At 38.8% G+C, this 20,118-nt stretch overlaps 1 protein-coding gene across 8 annotated transcripts in view; it reads left to right on the top strand.

The window, feature by feature from the left end:
* FRY (FRY microtubule binding protein) overlaps nucleotides 1–20,118 on the top strand; it is a 559,746-nt gene that overhangs the window by 345,795 nt on the left and 193,833 nt on the right. For all 8 annotated transcript variants that reach the window (XM_070409378.1, XM_070409376.1, XM_070409374.1 and 5 more), the window contains 10 exons: nucleotides 857–964; nucleotides 6,290–6,548; nucleotides 7,826–8,008; nucleotides 10,040–10,126; nucleotides 12,417–12,676; nucleotides 13,090–13,279; nucleotides 13,889–14,013; nucleotides 16,835–16,892; nucleotides 17,974–18,065; nucleotides 18,341–18,513. In XM_070409378.1, the coding sequence (XP_070265479.1) occupies nucleotides 857–964; nucleotides 6,290–6,548; nucleotides 7,826–8,008; nucleotides 10,040–10,126; nucleotides 12,417–12,676; nucleotides 13,090–13,279; nucleotides 13,889–14,013; nucleotides 16,835–16,892; nucleotides 17,974–18,065; nucleotides 18,341–18,513 (1,535 nt within the window). The remainder of the gene's footprint in view (nucleotides 1–856; nucleotides 965–6,289; nucleotides 6,549–7,825; nucleotides 8,009–10,039; nucleotides 10,127–12,416; nucleotides 12,677–13,089; nucleotides 13,280–13,888; nucleotides 14,014–16,834; nucleotides 16,893–17,973; nucleotides 18,066–18,340; nucleotides 18,514–20,118) is intronic.

The raw sequence follows: 20,118 nt of genomic DNA, 5'->3' as shown, positions 1-20,118 counted from the left end.
CTTGGGTTACTTGAAAAATTTGATGGGTAGTTAAGCTTTTCTATAAAGTTTATTTGATAAAATATGTGATTAAGAAGGTAGTTATTTAAACAACTAGAAATGTAAGCAATTTATTACAGAATTTACATTTTTCTCTCAGATTTTACAACAGTGCAGATGGCATTAATTACTTGTTGACATTTATTCTCAAGAGAGGAAAAAGAAAGAAGGAATCTTCATAGAGGTCAGGCCCATTGGAATAATTTTTAAAATCAGAAATGGGTGCAGAACAATATGCATTGCAGTATTTTACTTGACATTATGTAAGACATTTTTGAACCATTTCATTTTAAAAAATAGGGTGGGAGCTCTAGAGGAGAAGCACAACTCATCATGAAGAGAAGCTTCCATAAGTAATAGCTTAATAAAGAAGAAAAAAAATAGAGAACCTTCCAGATGTCATGCTTGTTAGAGATAGTATTGCTTGTATAAAGCCCCATTTTTAAATTCTGAATGTAGGAATAACTATTGTGTATTTCTTACATGCTGATGCATTTAGGAATTTCAGTAAATTCAGTGTTTTTAATGCAGTCCATAGGGACCAAATCCCAATTGAATGGCAAGCTGCATGGTGGAATGCTATTAGCATCAGCATTTTTCTTTTCAGATATATAACTCTGACTAACATTTAAATCTTTATTAGTTTTCTCGGAGCTGGCAAAGCTGTAAAGGGCATAAACATTTGAAAATAATATGGAGCAAATAGCAGACAGTGATTCAGAAAGCATGGATTCTAGTCTTTGTTCACATAGTTGCTCAAATTTTTTAAGTTTATCATAACCATTGACTATGTTTAAACTTTGTTTTCACATTCTAGGGGTGAGAGAAAGCCCAAAATAGACCTTTTCAGGACATGTGTTGCTGCTATTCCCCGGCTGCTTCCTGATGGGATGTCAAAACTTGAACTCATTGACTTGCTGGCTAGGTAGGTGGGAATGGTCGTGGACATTCTTTGATTAAATTGATTTTAATCCTCTGTCATGATTTACCCAAAAAGATAATGATTATTAAAAACTGACAAAGATTTACCAAATGAGGCATTATTCTAGGTACTGTGTGTAGGCAAGGAGGAATAAAGAAAATTTTTGTGGCGTTCAAGAGGTTCAAGAAGTTTAAAATCCAAAGTAGAAACCAACACATAAGGTAACTAACAATCCAAGGCCTGGAACTGCAATTAATAGCACAATATGTCACAAAGTTCAGTGCCTGGAGGATTACTATGGCCTGGGAAAGTCGGCACGTAACTCCTCGGAGAAGGTAGAGCTGGAGCTGCCCTTTGAAGGAAAGATGGAATTCAGAAAGGCAAAGGGGTTGATGTGGGCCATCACAGCGGTGGGGCTGGGATGTGAGTAGATGAGTCTGACTGGGAAAAAGTTCATTCTAGGTCTGATTTCAATCTGAAGCCCACAGAAACCTCCTCCAGGGGGTGGTGGAGGAAAGAAGGTGGGGAACAGGGATCCTCAGCTAGTTTTAGTACTTTAGAAAGCTGTCCCAAATCATATATTTATCATCCTCCCCATCCCACACAAGAACCACAGTCCCACTAGAACCTAAAGTTAATTTGCTTTGAGTGAGATTGTACCATTTTTGTTAAGTAAGCTTAACTTTCTCATATTGATCTCAGGTTCTCATTGGCAATTATGCCTATCAATTCAAAAATCAAAAGTGACAAAATGATCTAAATGCCATTTAGAAGGCAACATCATAAGAAACACAGGGTGCATGGAGGAAAGGGAAGGGGAAAACAAAAGTTATCCTTGATTTGAAAAAAAAAAAGGAAACAAAAAGGAGTTTAGAAACTCAATGATAAAAAGAAATAGAAATAAGACATGAGAGGTTGATTTTTCAGCTCATCTTTACTATTAGCTGACACATTCAGACTGATGTAGTTTTAAACATAAGAATAACATAACAAATTCCATTTTAGGCAGGTTAATCTGATAACGGTGGAATAAAGAGTAACAAATATTAGTGCATACTGAATAAAAGTTGCATTATGTATGAATAATCTTATTCACCCATATTCTCTAGCCTTGGAGAGCACCCTTCCATCAATACCCAAACAAAATACCTAAGCTCCCATCCCATATGACTACAGGTCACCCAGTGGCCTCCCCTGGCTTCTGGGTATCTCCATGGAGTACGGTGTCTTCTGGCCATTGTGGCCATTGTGCTCCTGCTCTGGACAGCCATCCTGGTTTCCTCTGTTGACCACTTCCTGCTATCAATCAATGACTTTTGTAGCCTACTGTTCTTCCCCATTGCTCTTCATTCCAAGTGTAAACACAACCACTCCTTTCCTACATCTAGTCACCACTAGCACAAGGATGATGCTGATTTGTGGGGTTTACTGAAGATTCATTCCTTTGGAAATCACCATTTTGGGCCGTGGTACCTCTGACCAAAGCCTACTACCCCACTAGCCAATCTGCAGGCCAGCACCACACTGCTTTCCTACACATCCTGAACAGTCAGAATGGCTGGACACATTTCTCATTTAATTCTAAGTCTTCTCTTTCTTGTTAGTTACTAGTTGTTGTTTTCCTGTTTCCTGCTTTACAATAGTAAATTTTATGTTTGTCACAAGATGATCTGTGATTTTCTGGTTAAAATCTAATAAAAGTAAAAGTGAGAAAGATCTGGGTGGATGAAATAGGAACTATATCTGATTGGCAGCTGTCTATTCATATTCTTCAAGGAACAAACACAGGGACCCACGTTACCCTCTCCCAGCTTTGTCCTCTTCTCCCTTACCTGCTGCAACCCAGACTTGTCTTGATACATTCTTTTCATTCAGTCTCAGTTCTATGACAGTCTGGACCTTTTTCTTCTTCAAAACTCCACTTTCATCTTCTATTGGGTCTTCTGTTCCTAAAGCTCCTCCTCCCCAGCTCCCACCTCAGTCCTAGCTCTTTATACTCCTGTGATATTTTTGAGCATTTACACTGGCCAAATGTGAGCGCCATCATTTCCAGAGGAGTGCCCCCCCCTCCCCAAATATGAAGAGCTATTCAACCTTGGGGCTCTCACAGTCCTTAAATGGTCCCGCATTGTGGTTTTAACGATAAAACAGATGCTAGATTGCAAATTATGAATGAGAGCAAAGTTGAATGAAAAGTAGAATTAATCTCATTTAGAAAGCTGAGAGCATTGGCCCTTACTTAAAAGCTTCATCTAAATAGACTGTGACATGGCCTTTAGTTTGACTCTAAAGACAGATGCTGTCCTGGCTTCATGACTATATTGGTTTGCTCAGGTTGCCATAATAAAGTACCACAAACCAGGTGCCTTAAACACAGAAATCTGTTGTCTCACAGTTCTGGAGGCTAGAAGTCCAACATCAAAGAGCCAGCAGGGTTGGTTCCTTCCGAGGTCTGTGAGAAAGAATCTGGTTCAGGCCTCTCTCCTGGCTTCTGGCATTTTCTGGCCGCCTTTGGTATTCCTTGGCAAAGAAGCATCACCCCAGTCTCTGCCTCCATCTTCACAGGACGGTCTCCCTGTGTGCATATCTGTTTCCAAATTTCCCCTTTTTATGAGGTCACCATGGATCAGGGCTCACCTTGCTCCAGCATGACCCTAGTTCCAAATAATGTCTCATTCTGAGGTCCTGGTGCTTTGAATTTCAGCCATGAATTTGGGGAAAACACAGTTCAATCCATAACAGTGGCCATTGTCATTAGTTAACATTTACTGAGTGCCTGTTGTTCCTGTCTTTAAAAGGTGGCTTGTCACCTGCAGAAGCTTATTCTCTATTCTCTATATAGGCAGGTAAAATGCAGTAAACACGAGTAATATCCATAAGATGGGGAAATCACTTCAAGCATTTTTCATAAGCTAGTGTTTTCGCACTCTGGGCTGCAAAGATGCTTAAAGCTGCTTGTACAGTAAAGGAATCTTTCTTCCCAAATGGGTGGACTTCAAGGGGGAGGGGACTCCCTTTACTTCAGCCTTAACCAGAGCAGCTCAGATTTATGTATTATATATTAGAGTTCTACATAAAAGAATTCATAGAGGTGCTGATTGAAATACAAAGTTTGTAAATTCCTATCTCAGACAGTTCTTAATTGGAAGCCAGGCTTTAAAAGGGGTCTCAGTTTTCTTTCAGCAGCTGTAATCTCCTTAAAAACTGTGGACTTAATTGGGTCTTGCTCAAAGAATTGCCTTCCATCTTCCTTCTCCACATCTTTGTTGAACTTGTTTTGGGAACAGGAAATAGATCTTCCCTGACTTTGTACATATCTGCTTACTTATGAGCTTTTGCCTGGATATTTGGACCTGGTTAAATTTGGACCAGTTAGTGTGCTTTAGGCAATAAGAAAAGTATTTATTTATCAAGTTTTTGAAATACTATTTATTCAAAAATGTGTAACTGTACCACACTTGTTTTCAGAGAAAACTTTAGATTAAGAATTAGAAGTCCTGGATCAGAATCCTGGATTTTAAGAAAGTTCCTTCATCTCTCTGGGTCACAATTTCTCCTTCTATTGCTTGGGGATAAGATCAACCCTGTTTGTGGGAGGCCCCCATTGACTGGCCACCTTCCACTCTGACACTGAACATTTCCAGGCTTCTGAGTCCTGGAAATTTTCTCTCCTAAAAATCTTTGTCCTTTATCTCTCCCTTCTTTGTTACTTCTTTGCCTCAGGTCAGAACCCACCCCTCACTTGTTGCCTAACTCACTGTGATGCCCTCCTGACTGGCCTTTGCCCTCAGTCTTATTGCTTCTTGAAGGCATCCTCCATATTTCTGTCTATTTTCTCAGATGTGAATTAATCATGTTACTTCTATAATTTACAGAATGCATTTATTTTCTTCTAATGATAGCAGCCAACATTTACTGAGTGCTTACCTCGTGCTATATGTGGTGCTAAACGCTGTACACAGACTGTCTCAGTGATCCTCACAGCATGGTTATGAGATGCAGGAACAGTTATTGTCTCCACTTTCCAAATGAGGTTCTGAGGCTAGGTGGGATTAGGTAAGTAGCATGAGGTCACATGACTAATGAGTCACAAAAGCAAGATACTGGTTTAGGCACTGATTCCAGAGCATGCACACTTAACCCCTTTTCTGCTGTACTGCTTCCCGGGGTGGTCCATAGACCTTCCCTGAGCTGCCCCTGCTCCTTCTCTAGCATTGTTCTACACAGCACCTCCTACCCAATAGACACAGTCATACTGAACTCCATGCCATAAGGCTGTATGCAATGGGTATAGTGCCTGGAAAATATTCTTTATTGAATAAATGAATGAAAGAATTTATAAAGCATATGTTAACTATAATGCCCCATACCAATGTTGAGATTTAATATAGGTTAAACCAGAAATACACTGATATTCTTCAGTTGGCTAGCCCAGCCTTGCACTACCAACATTTGGGGCCAGGTTATTATTTGTCATAGGGAATTGTCCTGTGCACTATAGGAGGTTTATCAGCATCCCTGTCTTCTATCTGCTGGAGAGATGCCAGCAGTACTCTCCAACATGTGATCACCATAGTGTCTCCTCTGACAACCAAACATCCCTTTGGACACCAAACTAATTAAGGACACCTGGACTGACTTTTAATTGTTCATTTTCACTGAGTCTCTTACTTTCACTAGTACTCTCGTTTCTCATCTTTAAAACTGGTAGGATTTGATAATAATTTATTCTTCTAGTCAGTAAAGTATCAAAAAGTCTCCATGTACAGCTAAATGTCCTGTGGTATCTTATATTGCATTATGAAACAGAAAAAAGACATTGGTGGAAAACTGGTAAAATATGAATAAATCCTGTAATGTAGTTAATAGCATTGTACCAATGTTAATTTCTTAGTTTTGATAAGAGTACCATGGTTATGCCCTGACCGGTTTGGCTCAATGGATAGAGCGTCGGGCTGTGGACTGAAGGGTCCCAGGTTTGATTCCAGTCAAGGGCATGTACGGTGGTTGCGGGCACATCCCCAGTAGGGGGTGTGTAGGAGGCAGCTGATCGATGTTTCTCTCTCATCGATGTTTCTAACTCTCTATCCCTCTCCCTTCCTCTCTGTAAAAAATCAATAAAATATATATTTAAAAAAAAAAAAAAAAAAGAGTACCATGGTTATATAAGATGTTAATGTTAGGGTTGCTGAGTGAAGAATATAACATATTAGGAGAGGGTGACCATTTTTTTAGATATAAGTAAAAGCAGAGACCTATAGATATTCCTTCACAGATCTAGAAGAAAAGCTAATGAAGTATTTTTTTTGTCTTTTATTCATTGCACAGGCTCTCCATTCACATGGATGATGAACTGCGCCATATTGCACAAAATTCTCTTCAGGGTTTGCTGGTTGACTTCCCAGACTGGAGGGAAGATGTCCTGTTTGGCTTTACGACCTTCCTGCTCCGTGAAGTAAATGACATGCATTACAGCCTCCTGGACTCCTCCCTGAAGTTACTGCTCCAGCTGCTCACCCAGTGGAAACTGGTCATACAAACTCAAGGAAAAGTCTACGAGCAAGCCAACAAAATCAGAAATTCAGAGGTGATGTTCACATTCTTCCCATTGGTTCCCATGGATGTAAACAAGTTGGAGCCCAGAGAACCATGGAGTTCTTACTCTTGGCTACCTCGGAACTTTCTCCCAAATGGTGGCCCTTTTTCCATCTGCCTAAATTGTGACTAAGAAACTTAGCGGGTGATTTGTTAGATATCAGGTTAGATTTGTTAACATTAACAAGGCCATTTAGAGAGTCGAATTTTTTTCAGAGAATTATGATTATAAATGTATTTACAAGAGCAATGACAATAGGCCAGGGAGATAGAGCTGAATTATGGATATTGAAATGGATATGGATGTGGATATAAAAGTTAGCTGCCCTCCAGGTTTTTTTCAAAGTGGCAGCATATTGGTTGTGTTATCCATATCTACAGAGAAGAAAAGTGCGCTCTTGTAGTTTCTTCATTCTTTCATGCCTCAGTCATAAATGATAAAACTTGGTAACACTTTGAAGAGCTCGTTGAGGAGCAGAGTTGTCAGAGGAGAACCAGGGCAGTGGTGGCATGGCATTGGCAAGGAGTCGAGCTGGAGAAGAGCGTACCTGAGCATGTGAGGAACGTGGGCGTTCAGGGAGGTATAATTGTATTTAGCGACCAGCTAAAATCCTAGATTGGCTGATTTCAGTGATGAGGTCCAGGTCATTCTCCTTCCTTGTGTTCTATACATGCCAAAAGATGGTAGGGGAAAAAACAAACACAAGGATTACATATGCTTGTAAAAGGAAAACTAAAATGAAGGCAGACTGCCCTGTTGTCTGGCTGGCATTTAGACTCATTTGGTTGTGGTTTGGAACATTCAGAATCCATCTCATAAACATCCCAAACCTAAATTAGAATCTAATAGAAAAACAAGTCTAATTAGAAAGTAAATATTTGAAAATGCAATTTAATACTGTCTAAAAAGTTTATTGAGAACTTACGTAAAAAATAAATTAGGCCACTTTAATTGAATATATAGAGTAATATATGGTATGGATGGAAGCAGTTTTGTTTTTATTAATGTTAATAGCCTTTGAAAAGTTATTTTTTCTCATAGATAATAGAGAGCTGATGGTATCCCAAAGTAACAATGGATCTAAAAACAAAAAGGGACCTATGATATTTCATGAATAATAATGAATTTATAGACATGTCTGGACCTAAGCCATTATAATTTAATTTAATATCACGAGGTTAACTGTGCCCAAAGATGCACATATAAGATTAGTTTCTTCTTCCCCTGTTATTTTTCTGATATAGAATGTTGTTCTTATTGTATGACAGTTTATTGCAAATGGCTCCAGCCACCGAATGCAGTCGGAACGAAGTCCCCATTGCAGTGTCCTCCATGCTGTGGAAGGCTTTGCTCTGGTTTTACTCTGCAGTTTTCAGGTGGCCACACGCAAACTGTCCGTTCTAATACTCAAGGAAATCCGAGCTTTATTTCTTGTCCTGGGTCAGCCTGAGGTATGGATTATTTTTCTGAAGTTCCCAATTTATTCCTTTCAAGAGTTTTGATGTTTAGATTAAAAATTGTAAATGATGCATTACTACTTTATGTTCTGTCATGTCACACATGATGTCAACAAATGATCTTTGCTTCGTGGTGGGTTTTTAATTATGAAATAGCACTATTAATCTAGGAGAGATAAGTCATATATCCTTAGAGCAATAGAAAAGCCTGTTTATCGTTCTCCAAGAGATATTGCTTATAAAAAAAAAGTGAAGAATTAAGATTAAGTTATAAATCATTTTGTCTTCATAATGTTCAGCATACATCAAAGTAAGCAGACATTATTACATTTATAATAGAGAATAAACTTAAGAAAATAATGGATACCATTTAAAATGATTAAGATACTAAACAGTCTGGCTAACAGAAAGTCATTTAATCTTTACAACTGTAGAAAAAATGGCATCATAAGAAAACATGTCCCTTGAGATGGGAGAAATAAGCCCATGATTAAGCACTATAACTCCAGCTAACATCCCACCCTCAGTCAAGGACACCCTTGTTCAGGTGTCCAGGCCCATGGCCTGCTGGCACAGGTGGCCAAACCCCAGGCATGAGTTGATTAAAGAAGGGCCAGCTTTTTATGCCACTACTTCTTTAGAAAAAAATGGTATTTTTCTTGTTTTAAATCATGGGTCTTAACTTATGATCCTCAAAATGGTCATTGTCTTTCCAAATCCATCACTGTCCTGGTTATTCACATTTTTTTCAGGTATCTATCTGAAATATTTTAGGATCATGCCTCTGGTATCAAGTAAATAGATCTCTGAGACATGCTATACTTTGGTAAACCTCCATTAAGTCTCTAATTATGAGAATACTGATAACAATCACTATGTAAGTATCAGTTACTGCCTAAGTGCTCTACACATATATTATCTTATTTAACTCTCACAATAACATAAGAATGAGTATTGTTTTTACCCCCAATGTACAAAGACTGAGGTTTAGGGAGGTTAACAGTCTTTATCAATAGCTAGGACATGACAGAGCCATAATTCAAAGCCAAATACAGATGCCTCTAAAGCCCCGTGTTCATACTGGTGATTGCTTTTCCAGCAGACTATACGGGATGTTTCTCACACAGTGTATTGTTTTCTTACTCCAGCCATGACTCTTTGGAAACCATTCTCATTCTCATTTTGAAATCTTTCTCATACATGAACAAAGATATTCCAAAGTTTTCCTATAAGGCTTCTAAGTAAACAATTTTATGTATCTGAGCTTCTCTATAATAAAGAATAGCAAACATACACATTCATTCACTTAGAAGAAGGGATTGAGAAGTACAAATTAGCAGTTACAAAATAGTCATGGGGATGTAAAGTACAGTATAGGGAATATAGTCAATTATATTGTAATAACTATGTATGGTGCCAGGTGGGTACTTGAAATGTCAGGGGACCGCATTGTAAAGTATACAACTGTGATACTTTTTTCTTATGCCCATTCCAATTTGCTTCTTTTACCAAATAGCTATACACTTCATAGTTACCATAGCGAGTACGTGGTTAGTCTCCAGTGCCCTTTCTTTAGGACTAAATTCAGTCACAGTCAACAATTTATCAGTTATTTTAGCAGATCAGTGACTTCAGTAAGTAGCATTTTAGAGATCAGGCAAAGCACATTTTTGTGGGGTTTCCAGTCCTTAACATTAATGACACCAGTGCTTCAGTGAATAACATCTGGTACAGTATTTAGATTCTTGTGCACATGTATGAATTTTTGAAATTCAGGTGCATGTCTTCTCAGTGCAATGTGAAATGGGAGTTCTAATTTCCTTCCACTGAAACTTGAAAGACTCAACTCAAAAGCATAGAGAGTTTTATCCACTGCCATTCACCATCTTGACACTCAGTTTTCTGTGAGAAAACCCTCATCATTGTCTTGCACACTGTTCTGCTTTCATGTTCTAGACAAAGGGAGTGGGCTGGATGGGAAGGATCCATTTTCCCATGGAGAATAACCACCTCTCCTTTGTATAGGATGACGACAGGCCTATGATTGATGTCATGGATCAGCTAAGTTCTTCCATTCTTGAAAGTTTTATTCATGTAGCAGTTTCGGACTCAGTAAGTACATATTTGACTATTATTGCTAATTATTTTAAGTATAAGATGTGGACATGTCTGACAAAAGAGAGACAAAGAAAAATGATATGGAAGAATTCAGGGGTTTTATGTCAGGTTAATAAACTGATGCAAAAGTACTTAGGAAGCTCTCGCCAGTGTAGGTCAGTGGTTAGAGAATCGACCTGTGTACTGAAGGGTAGCAGGTGTGCTTCCTGGTCAATGGCACAGACCTGGGTTACAGGTTTGATACCCAGCCCAGTCTGGGTATGTGTGGGAGGCAACCGATCGATGATGTGTCTCTCTCTCCCCGTCTCTCCCTTCCACTCTCTAAAAATCAATGGAGGAAATATCCTCAGGTGAGAATTAACAAAACAAGAAAAAAGTACTTAGGAAAACAAGGCAGGATTTTCAAATACTGGTTCAGGAGACATTCAGATAATTTCAAATAAAATTTGAGCCTTAGGTATATAAATAATATTTTGAAAACTGCAATTTCAAGAAGAATTGCTCAGGCTTCTTTAAGAAAATGAATTCACATTATTTATTGTACTTCACACTATATGTACCTTATATTTAAAGGTGCTTTACAGTTTATAAGTTGCTTTCACATTTATTATCATTTTGACCCTGATAGGTATCAAAACTCAAAAACATTAAGAGGCACAGGGCCAGAGTCACCCAGAAGGAAGTGATAGGGCCCGGACTTGACCCTAATTGAACTCTGACTCTGACACAAACATATTCTCCCTTATAAAGTGCATATTAGCAGCTTCAGTTTTCACGAGTAAGTAGAAAATAGATTGAAATAGATTTTAATTATCTGGTTTTTTAAAAAATCAGTACAGTGCAGTCATGGAACCTGGACTAATTTCAGCTCCAAAGCTGAAGAGAGCAGGACACATCCCAAACGCATGCAGAATCCACACTGCCAATGTCCCTCATATATTCTTGTCAAGTAACTATAAATGAATACAAACATAATTGACAAATAGCTATGAGTGACTAGAAAACCTAACAATACTTGTGAGCTTTATGTGGCCTTTTCCAACTGAAATTCAACACAGATCTATATGTTTTAGTAGCCTTGTTCTTGCTATGATTGTGATGATAATGATAATACTAAAACTGTTAGCCATGCACTTCATATCTACTGTGTCTTTTAGAAATTCAAATTGTTTGAACATGGAATGGAAGAGTCAAGTTTTATTGTTTTTATACACAGATTTTATTTCCCTGCAGGTTATATTTTGCTGATGTGATTTTGTTCTGTGTTTATCAGAATCAAAACCTTGAGCCAGGGTAATTAGGTCAGCAACTCTGCACTTAGGTAGATGCGCGGGAGGGGAGATGGGGCAAGCAGTACCTGCTCTGTGCCGGTCTTCTTACCTCCCATTCATGTAAAGGTGGAGTGAGAGCAGCATTATAACCCCCAAGTCATAAATGAAGCACTCTGGGATGTCTGGGGTTTTCTGGTCACAGGCTTTGGGCAGAGTCTGGGCTGGAATCTCTTCTCTCTGGTGCATTAACCATGGAGGCCACTAGTGGGGTGCTCTGACCCACAGGAACTCCTAGACCCAGCAGAGAACATGGATTGTGTTAAATGCCTAACAAAAATGAAGGCAATTTCTCCTGGCACAACAGCTACATTATTTGAAACTTGGTCTTCTATAAATTTTGATTTCTGGGCTTAAAAGAAAATGAATAAGAACTTATGTGATTAGATATCTTTCAAAAGGTTCTAGAATTTATTAGTTTGGCTTGATAGCATAGGACAAGACTATATAGGTATTTTACCTTAAAAATCATCAATAAAATACCTTTCATAAAAGGAATTAAACTCAGCCATCTCCCTAAGTCATTATCATTATTTATATGTTAGAATATATAAGTATATATTCTAATTATAGATATTAAATGCACATTTATGAATCTCAGAGATTAATAACTTTTCAGAATTTTAAAATGGCAAATCTTTGGTCTAGTTTGAATTAACTAATGTCATGTCTTTGTTCAACAAATATTTAGTGAGCAGCATCTGCTTACCAATGCACAGTGTTATATGACATTAAAACTATATGAAGTACAACCCCTGTCCTTAACCTCTGTACTTCAGTTGCTTGTCATCTAGCCTGGGAAACAGTGATGACTACAAACCAAATCCTATATGGTAGGGGTAGGAGGAGGTTTCAGAGTCACCGCATGGCCAGTTACAGAGGTGGTCAGGAAAAGCTATGATGAGGATTTAGAGTTTACAGTGTGGTGTTGATTCATTGCCCTCTTGCACCTGCAGGCCACCTTACCACTGACCCACAGTGTGGATCTTCAGTGGTTGGTGGAGTGGAATGCGGTCCTGGTCAACAGCCATTATGATGTGAAGAGCCCATCCCACGTCTGGATATTCGCTCAGTCTGTCAAAGACCCCTGGGTCCTCTGTCTGTTCAGTTTCCTGCGGCAGGAGAACTTGCCCAAGCATTGTCCCACGGCCCTCAGCTATGCCTGGCCCTATGCCTTCACTCGGCTCCAGTCAGTCATGCCTCTGGTGGACCCCAAGTAAGGGATCTATGTGCTTTCCTCTGTTTTGCTTGTGACCATTTTCCCTCTTACATTTTCATTTCATATAAGAGATTAAGATATTATAATCCTCTCTATATTCTGAACTTCCTAATATAGAATTCTTAACATTGAATAAAAATTCGGTTCAAAGTTCTCATCTAGAGCTAGTTTTGTTGTTATTGTTGTTGCTTTTCATAATAATCAATATGAATGTCTAAGTACAGAATCTCAGACCTTACTGGTGAAAATGTTATGAAAGTTTATACAACTTCCCATCCAGTAGTGACCTTCCCTGTCCAGACAATCCTTGACAGATAGCTGTTCAACTCTCTTTGAGCACTTTGTAAGATCATTATTCAATAAATGATATTTAAAATCCTGAACTAGTGCTCACTTCTCCATATTTCTAGTAGCCCAATTAATGCCAAGAAAACCAGCACTGCTGGCAGCGGAGACAACTATGTGACCTTGTGGAGAAACTACCTCATTCTTTGCTTTGGAGTTGCAAAACCCAGTATCATGAGCCCGGGACACTTAAGAGCTTCGACTCCAGAAATAATGGCGACCACGCCTGATGGTACAGTGAGCTACGATAACAAGGTGACATGACATGCTTCAGAAGAATTATTCTGTAAGGGTTTTTTTAGCTTGTTTGTCTAGAGTTCACAGTGCAGATTGTACTGTGCCTGCCATCTGGAGTATAGAGAATGAGATTTTCACCCTGACCATTTCTAAATTCCACTGAGTGTTTATGTGCATAATTTACAATTTCTGCCTGACAAGTGGACAGTAGAAGATAAAGAGAAGTGAGCAAACTTTCTTAAAACATTGGGACTTGTATTTATTAGTGCCCTAAGGTTTGATTCGTGTCCTACATACCACATGTCTATCACTCCACACCAAGTCTTTACCTTTAAACCGTGCCTTGATTAAATTATATTGTTAATGATAAGTTTTGTAGATTTAATTTGTTGGGTTTTTTAAAGAAGACTATTATAATTTAAAGGTTCTTTAACTTGTGTCTCAGATGAAAAATGCATTAATTGTGCTATATCAAATGTATGGGTTGTTTTATTTTTCCTGAAATGATGGCAGTGCCTTGGGAAGTGGTTCAGACTTTGAAACTGTTATAATGGAGTCACCGTTTGATTAAAGGAAGCATCTGTTCCCATGTGACCTCTTTTTTCTCTTTTAATTAACTTGTTTCAGGCCATGGGCACCCCATCGGTGGGAGTTTTGTTAAAGCAGTTGGTGCCTTTGATGAGACTAGAGGGCATTGAAATCACAGAGTCCTTAGTTTTAGGATTTGGAAGAACAAATTCTCTTGTTTTCAGGTACAGTAGTCTTAATTAGTTGTAAATTCATACATGCTGCTGCTGTCGTGGTTCCTGTTTGTAACACAAGTCTGAGTTTGCTATTGGCGAGTACCTGCAGTTTCTGGCTTGGCGCTGTTTCCTGTGTCCTGGCTGATGTGCATGAAACAACCCTTGCTTGCAGCTGTCTCATGTTTCACTTTTTGTCATTGCAACTTTACCTCTCAGATTTTATCTTACTTACAAGCTTTGTTTTAGATAACTAAAAAGAATTTCCCTGTCAATGCCCAGGTAACCAGACTGTCCAGAGGCTTTAAGGTCACAATAAGGAGTGTCTGCCAATAATGCAGCACTCTCAAAGGTGAAGCATTGGTAGAACTCTCTGAGGGACCACCTGTTACACTAGTGGACATTTCTATAAAGTGCTTTATCTGCCTTTATAGAACCATCATATCTCACTTTCTAGATTACTTAGTCATTTCACAGCTTTAATTAAATAACCATTCCATCTGAGGCAGTGCCAAGCCTTTGAAAGAGCCATCATAAAACGTTATATTCGGGCTGCCTCTGATGACTTTAGCTAAGCAGGAAAGCCTACTAGGACAAATTAAATTGTATAGGTTTCACACAGATACAAAAGGGAACGCTCCAAGCATCTGAAAGACCCTATTTGAAAAATAAAGATTAATGAGATATCTTAGAGGCAACTGAAAAAGATCAGTTACATTATTCATGTAGAGAGTCAGATTTTATCCTTATAAAAAGTAATTGTGAGTGGAATATAATGAACAACAAAAACTGATGAACAAAACTAGATCTAGAGACAAGGAATCATCGAAAAGACGGTCAAACTTCAGAGGGAAGCCACGGGAGGGGTCGGGTGGAGGGGTAAGAGATCAACCAAAGCACTTGTATGCATGCATGTACTAGTAAGCATAACCAATGGACACAGACACTAGTGGGGTGAGGGCATGTGCTGGGGGTGGTGGTGGCCAGGGAGAAATCAATGGGGAAAAAAGGAGACATATGTAATACTATATGTAATACTTTAAACAATAAAGAATTTTTTAAAAAACGAATTTAAAAAAAGTAATTGTGCCCTAACCATTTTGGCTCAGAGGATAGAGCATCGGCCTGCGGACTCAAGGGTGCCAGGTTCAATTCCAGTCAAGGGCATGTACCTTGTTGCGGGCACATACCCAGTAGGGAGTGTGCAGGAGGCAGCTGATCGATGTTTCTCTCTCATCGATGTTTCTAGCTCTCTATCCCTCTCCCTTCCTCTCTGTAAAAAATCAATAAAATATATTTTTTAAAAAAAAGTAATTTTGAGTTCTGACTACTTGGATGCCAGTTAATTCGAGTTTTACTACTTATTTATTAAAACTAAAAAAGCATCATGTGGAAATACTATAAGAACAATTCCTGAAATTTCTGAACATTTTCCCCAAAGAACCTGAGGCTTTCTTTTGCATATCTCATCCTCTTAGTGTTCCTCGGGGGAAGTAACTTATGCAACTTACTAACCATATAGATTTGATATAATTATAGGATCTATCTCAGATTTATTGAGTTAAATATAAAAATGCACATAGTAAATATTTGGTTAATGTCTGCTATTAGATGGAAGAGACCATTAATATTATTTCCATGCCTTTGGTGAAAAAAATTCTAGCATCTATAGTGGAAAAATCTGGAATGAAATGCAGGCTTTCTATGTCTCGGTGAAGAATTCGATAGAGTTTACCTTCCTGTCCCTGGATTTCCCTGGAGGGCAATTTCTATTAGCACAAAATATTCTACCAGAAAATATAAGGTTTTTAGACATGGAGTGGATTATAAACAAAATACCTACCATCAGGCTAGATAATGGGGACAGGTGAAGTATGTACATGTAATATGAGATATATATTAACATGATCAAACTTTTATTTTTACTACGTAAGAGGTAAGGTTTTTATGAGAACCTCACTACTATAGTACTTGCCATATTTATATTTGTCATATAGTTTAAATAAAGCAATTTATCTCTGAAATTCCAAAAAAACTTCATGTCACAATCAACTATCAGTCATTCCCTGAGCACAGATCCCAAAGGCAGTGCTATAGTACTGCACCTATCTCTTATGCTCTAATTAGACTGAAAATTTCTGTGCAGAGACTCAATTTCACTTATCTTCAAGTCCACAGTCTGTAGTAAAGTGCTTTGAATTTAGGAAGCACTTGCAAAATACAGACAGTCCTCAGGTTACATCAGACTCAACTTAAGTCATTTCATGGTTATGTCGCCATCTCCCATTTATTTATATAAAAAAAAAAGTTCCATCATTTCGACATATGTGCATACGTGCTTTATGTTTTTTATTATTTATTTACCACAAGTAAAGGTCAGGAATTGTTATCTTTCTTTTAATTTTTTTTTACTGTTTCACTTCATTCCTGCTGTGTATGTACTCCATGTGAGTGACGTAGGTGCTTATGTAGGTGGGTTCCGCCTTACAGCGAAAATCGCATTAAGTTGCGCCGTAGGAACGGACCTCCGACATAACCCAAGGACCTACTGTATTGTTTAATTGTTCAGACATTAAATCAAAACCAAGTCAATACATGAATTGAGCCAAAATTATATACACAGCACTGGGATTAATACCAATAATACAAAGTATAGGCCAGTACCTAATTACAGTTCACCATGTGACTGGGAAATGGGAAGGCCAGGGGAGATTTTGATGTCAGATGCAAAGTGGAAAAACCAAATGATTTAGGATTGAATGGATATGTTTGGTGACAAGTTTGGTGTCAATAATAATAATATATTTCAAATTCTTACCTTCTTCCTCTGTAGAGAATTGGTAGAAGAACTTCATCCATTAATGAAAGAAGCTCTGGAACGAAGACCCGAGGTAAGATTTTGAATTTAAATCATTAAGATACTTGCTGTATTGGACAGTTGTATGAATTTAAATATACCCAATGGTTTCCCCAGCATGCTTTTAATATTGAATCTTAACATTTTAGCTTTTGTTATTTTCATTTTTTCAATATTTTAATACTTAGTATAATATGGTTCCTACTTTAAAAGATTTTATGTCCTATATTTCTGAAAGCAAAACAACCTAAGTAGTCATATATATGTGAAGATATCACATTTATTTGAAAGAGGTTTGAGTTTATTGAATTTTGGTTTTTAGTTTGTTTGCTTGTTTTTCACAAGGGGTTAAATAATCACAAATATTACTTGTTTCATCTGGCATATGAAGCATTTTCCCCATCATTATCTTCCCCAAAGTGAACTCTGAAAAGGATAAACTTATAATGTAGCAGGATAAAAAATAAAATGTAAAAGTAGACTAAAATGAGCTTCCCCGTCAGCCTGCGGACTGAAAGGTCCCAGGTTCGATTCCGGTCAAGGGCATGTACCTGGGTTGCGGGCACATCCCCAGTGGGAGATGTGCAGGAGGCAGCTGATCGATGTTTCTCTCTCATCGATGTTTCTAACTCTCTATCTCTCTCCCTTCCTCTCTGTAAAAAATCAATAAAATATATTTTTAAAAAAATTTAAAATGAGCTTCCCATATAGTAGTAAGAATCAAGCAAGAAGTAACAAAAATTGAGCCGTTTGAGTAAGAATATGTGAGCTCCATGGTCAGATTGGCGGGAGTATTAGTGTCCACTCTTCTTTTCCACTTGATTTAAGATGCTCCAGTCTTTCCACACATGCTTGGAGCATCTGGGAATTGAGGCTTGTTCTGAACATTTCCACCATATAGATACTTACCAACCCCAGCCCCCGATGATCTTTCTCTTACAACCTATAAAAGCAAACATTGTCTCTAAGGATTAGGAAGAAAGGAAACTACATTGTCTTTTATGTTTAGAAAATCGAAAAGGACTAGGTTAGGCCTTTCTTTATCCCAGTTTCCTAAAGCAAAGCTCATATTGCCTTGTTCATGTCTATAAGTGGTATCACCTCTTTCTGTACAGAACAAAAAACGCCGAGAACGGCGGGACTTGTTAAGACTACAGTTACTTCGAATTTTTGAACTTCTGGCTGATGCTGGTGTAATAAGTGACAGGTAGGATGAAAATTTCCCCAAGTTGATCTCTGCTTACCACACTGGTCTACTTTTGTCTCTTTGTATTTCCTTTCTTTTAAAAAATATAATACCTTTAACTTTTACTCAGAAAAAGTCCAAAAATCTTGTGGGGGTTCTTAATCTGTTTACGCTGCATATAGGTCAAGAACAAATGTAGTGTGTCAGTTCTGACAGTGGATCTTATTTTCCATGAAGCATGTACCACTTTGAAATGAAGAATGAGCATCTAAAAGTTCCATTTTTCTTTATTACAGCACAAATGGAGCCTTAGAACGGGATACTTTAGCCCTTGGAGCTTTGTTCCTAGAGTATGTGGACCTGACCCGCATGCTGCTAGAAGCTGAAAATGATAAAGAAGTTGAAATTCTTAAAGATATCCGGGCACATTTTAGTGCCATGGTCGCCAACTTGATTCAATGTGTTCCAGGTACAGTGATGCATCACTGCACGTTACTTACCTTTATACTTGAAAAACCTTTTGTTCCTCAGGACAGTGCTTCCCTCTAATCCTCCTGGCTTGTGTGCAGGTCTGGGTGGGGTTGTCTATTTGTCTTGAAATACTTGGAAATGTACATGAGGATAGACTGTAGTAATTCAGCACAGAGTTGGAAAGGGAACAATAGGAATTAAGCTTTGCTTTGTAGTTGTCATTATTTCTATTCTTCATTTTGGTTTCCACGTGAAAATGAACCTAAGTGACTTCCATAACAAGGAAGGAATTCAGAGGGGACATTCACAGGTGCTTCATTTTTGTTCATTCTTGTGCTAATCTGTGAACATGTTTTAAAGTCTGTTTTGTCTGGTAGAAATATACACCAGCTTTCTTTTATTTGTTTCCCTTTGCATGAAATAGCTTTTTTCATCCCTTTACTTTCAATCTGTGTGTCTTTCTATCTGAAATAGTTTTCCTATAGACAGCATATATATGGGTCTTATTTTCTTACCCATTCTGCTACCCTATTTATTTTGATTAGAGCATTTAGTCCATTTAAGTAAATTTTTTTAAATTATACATTTCAAATATTTATTTCATTAAATATTTGTGCTCAGTCACTGTACTGCACAGCAGATACCGTCTTTCTTGGGTGGAGCACACCCTTCCAGACAGCATCAGGTTGGGTGAGCAATAGCTCCACACTCTGGACTCCCTGTCAACCCACTCGACAGAGCTTCCATCCTGAAGAGAAGTCAAATGCCTGGGCCAGGGTTTAGAGGTCTGGGTCAATGCAGGTAGTGTCAGTGACTGAGTTGTGTGACTTTGGGGAGGGGGCAATTCCCCCAACGTTCCCGTGAACCTGACTAGCTCCTCCCCCTCAAGGGAGATCTACTAGCCCCACTCTCCTAGCACCTGACAGCCCCAGCCTCTCAACTTTAAGTGGCTCCACCCTGCTGAGATCTGGGCAGAATCTGGACAGACTGAGTTGTGTCGCTCTGGGAAAGGGGAAGTTTTCCCCTCACACGCCCAACTGGTGCAAGATCTTCCCTTCACACAGCCAAATCTTGATCTCTTGGGCCTGATAAACTCTGCTGGCCTCATCCTAACAACTCCCTAGACCCTGACCCACCACAAAGGTGTGCAAGCACCCAGCAGGTGGCAGCTAGTCTTGGTATTACTGGGGCATTTGATTTGCTTAGTGGCCTCAGGCCCAGCACTGGCACTGAGTTTGAACCTATGTAGATCTGGTGAACACCTCTCTCCCCTACCTAGTGACTCACTGGGAACCTATCACATGCAACTTGAGTACCACAAAAGGCTCTTTCAGTGACTGAGCCTAACAGGCAGCCAGCAGGTGGAGGTAGGCAGAGGCAGACTTCAGGTTTCCTTGGGACTTTTGAAGACTTGCTCCCTGGCCCAAGGTTGGTAAAAGCAAGTGTTAGTGTACAGCTTGATCCTTTCCATGCACACCCAGGCCCAGCAGAGGCAGCCACAAATTGTGGACCACTTTGTAGCTCCAAACAGGTTGTCCAGAGCCAGTCACAAGCAGCGTCTGACATTGACCTGCACCAGATTCCCATCCAAGAAGACCTAGAA

Source organism: Myotis yumanensis, unplaced genomic scaffold (genome assembly GCF_028538775.1).
Source record: "Myotis yumanensis isolate MYYU_CA2020_CCGP unplaced genomic scaffold, mMyoYum1.0.hap1 SCAF_3, whole genome shotgun sequence".
Classification (NCBI taxonomy): domain Eukaryota; kingdom Metazoa; phylum Chordata; class Mammalia; order Chiroptera; family Vespertilionidae; genus Myotis; species Myotis yumanensis.
Note: the sequence above shows the minus strand (reverse complement) of the source record. Positions and strands in the feature narration are given on the sequence as shown.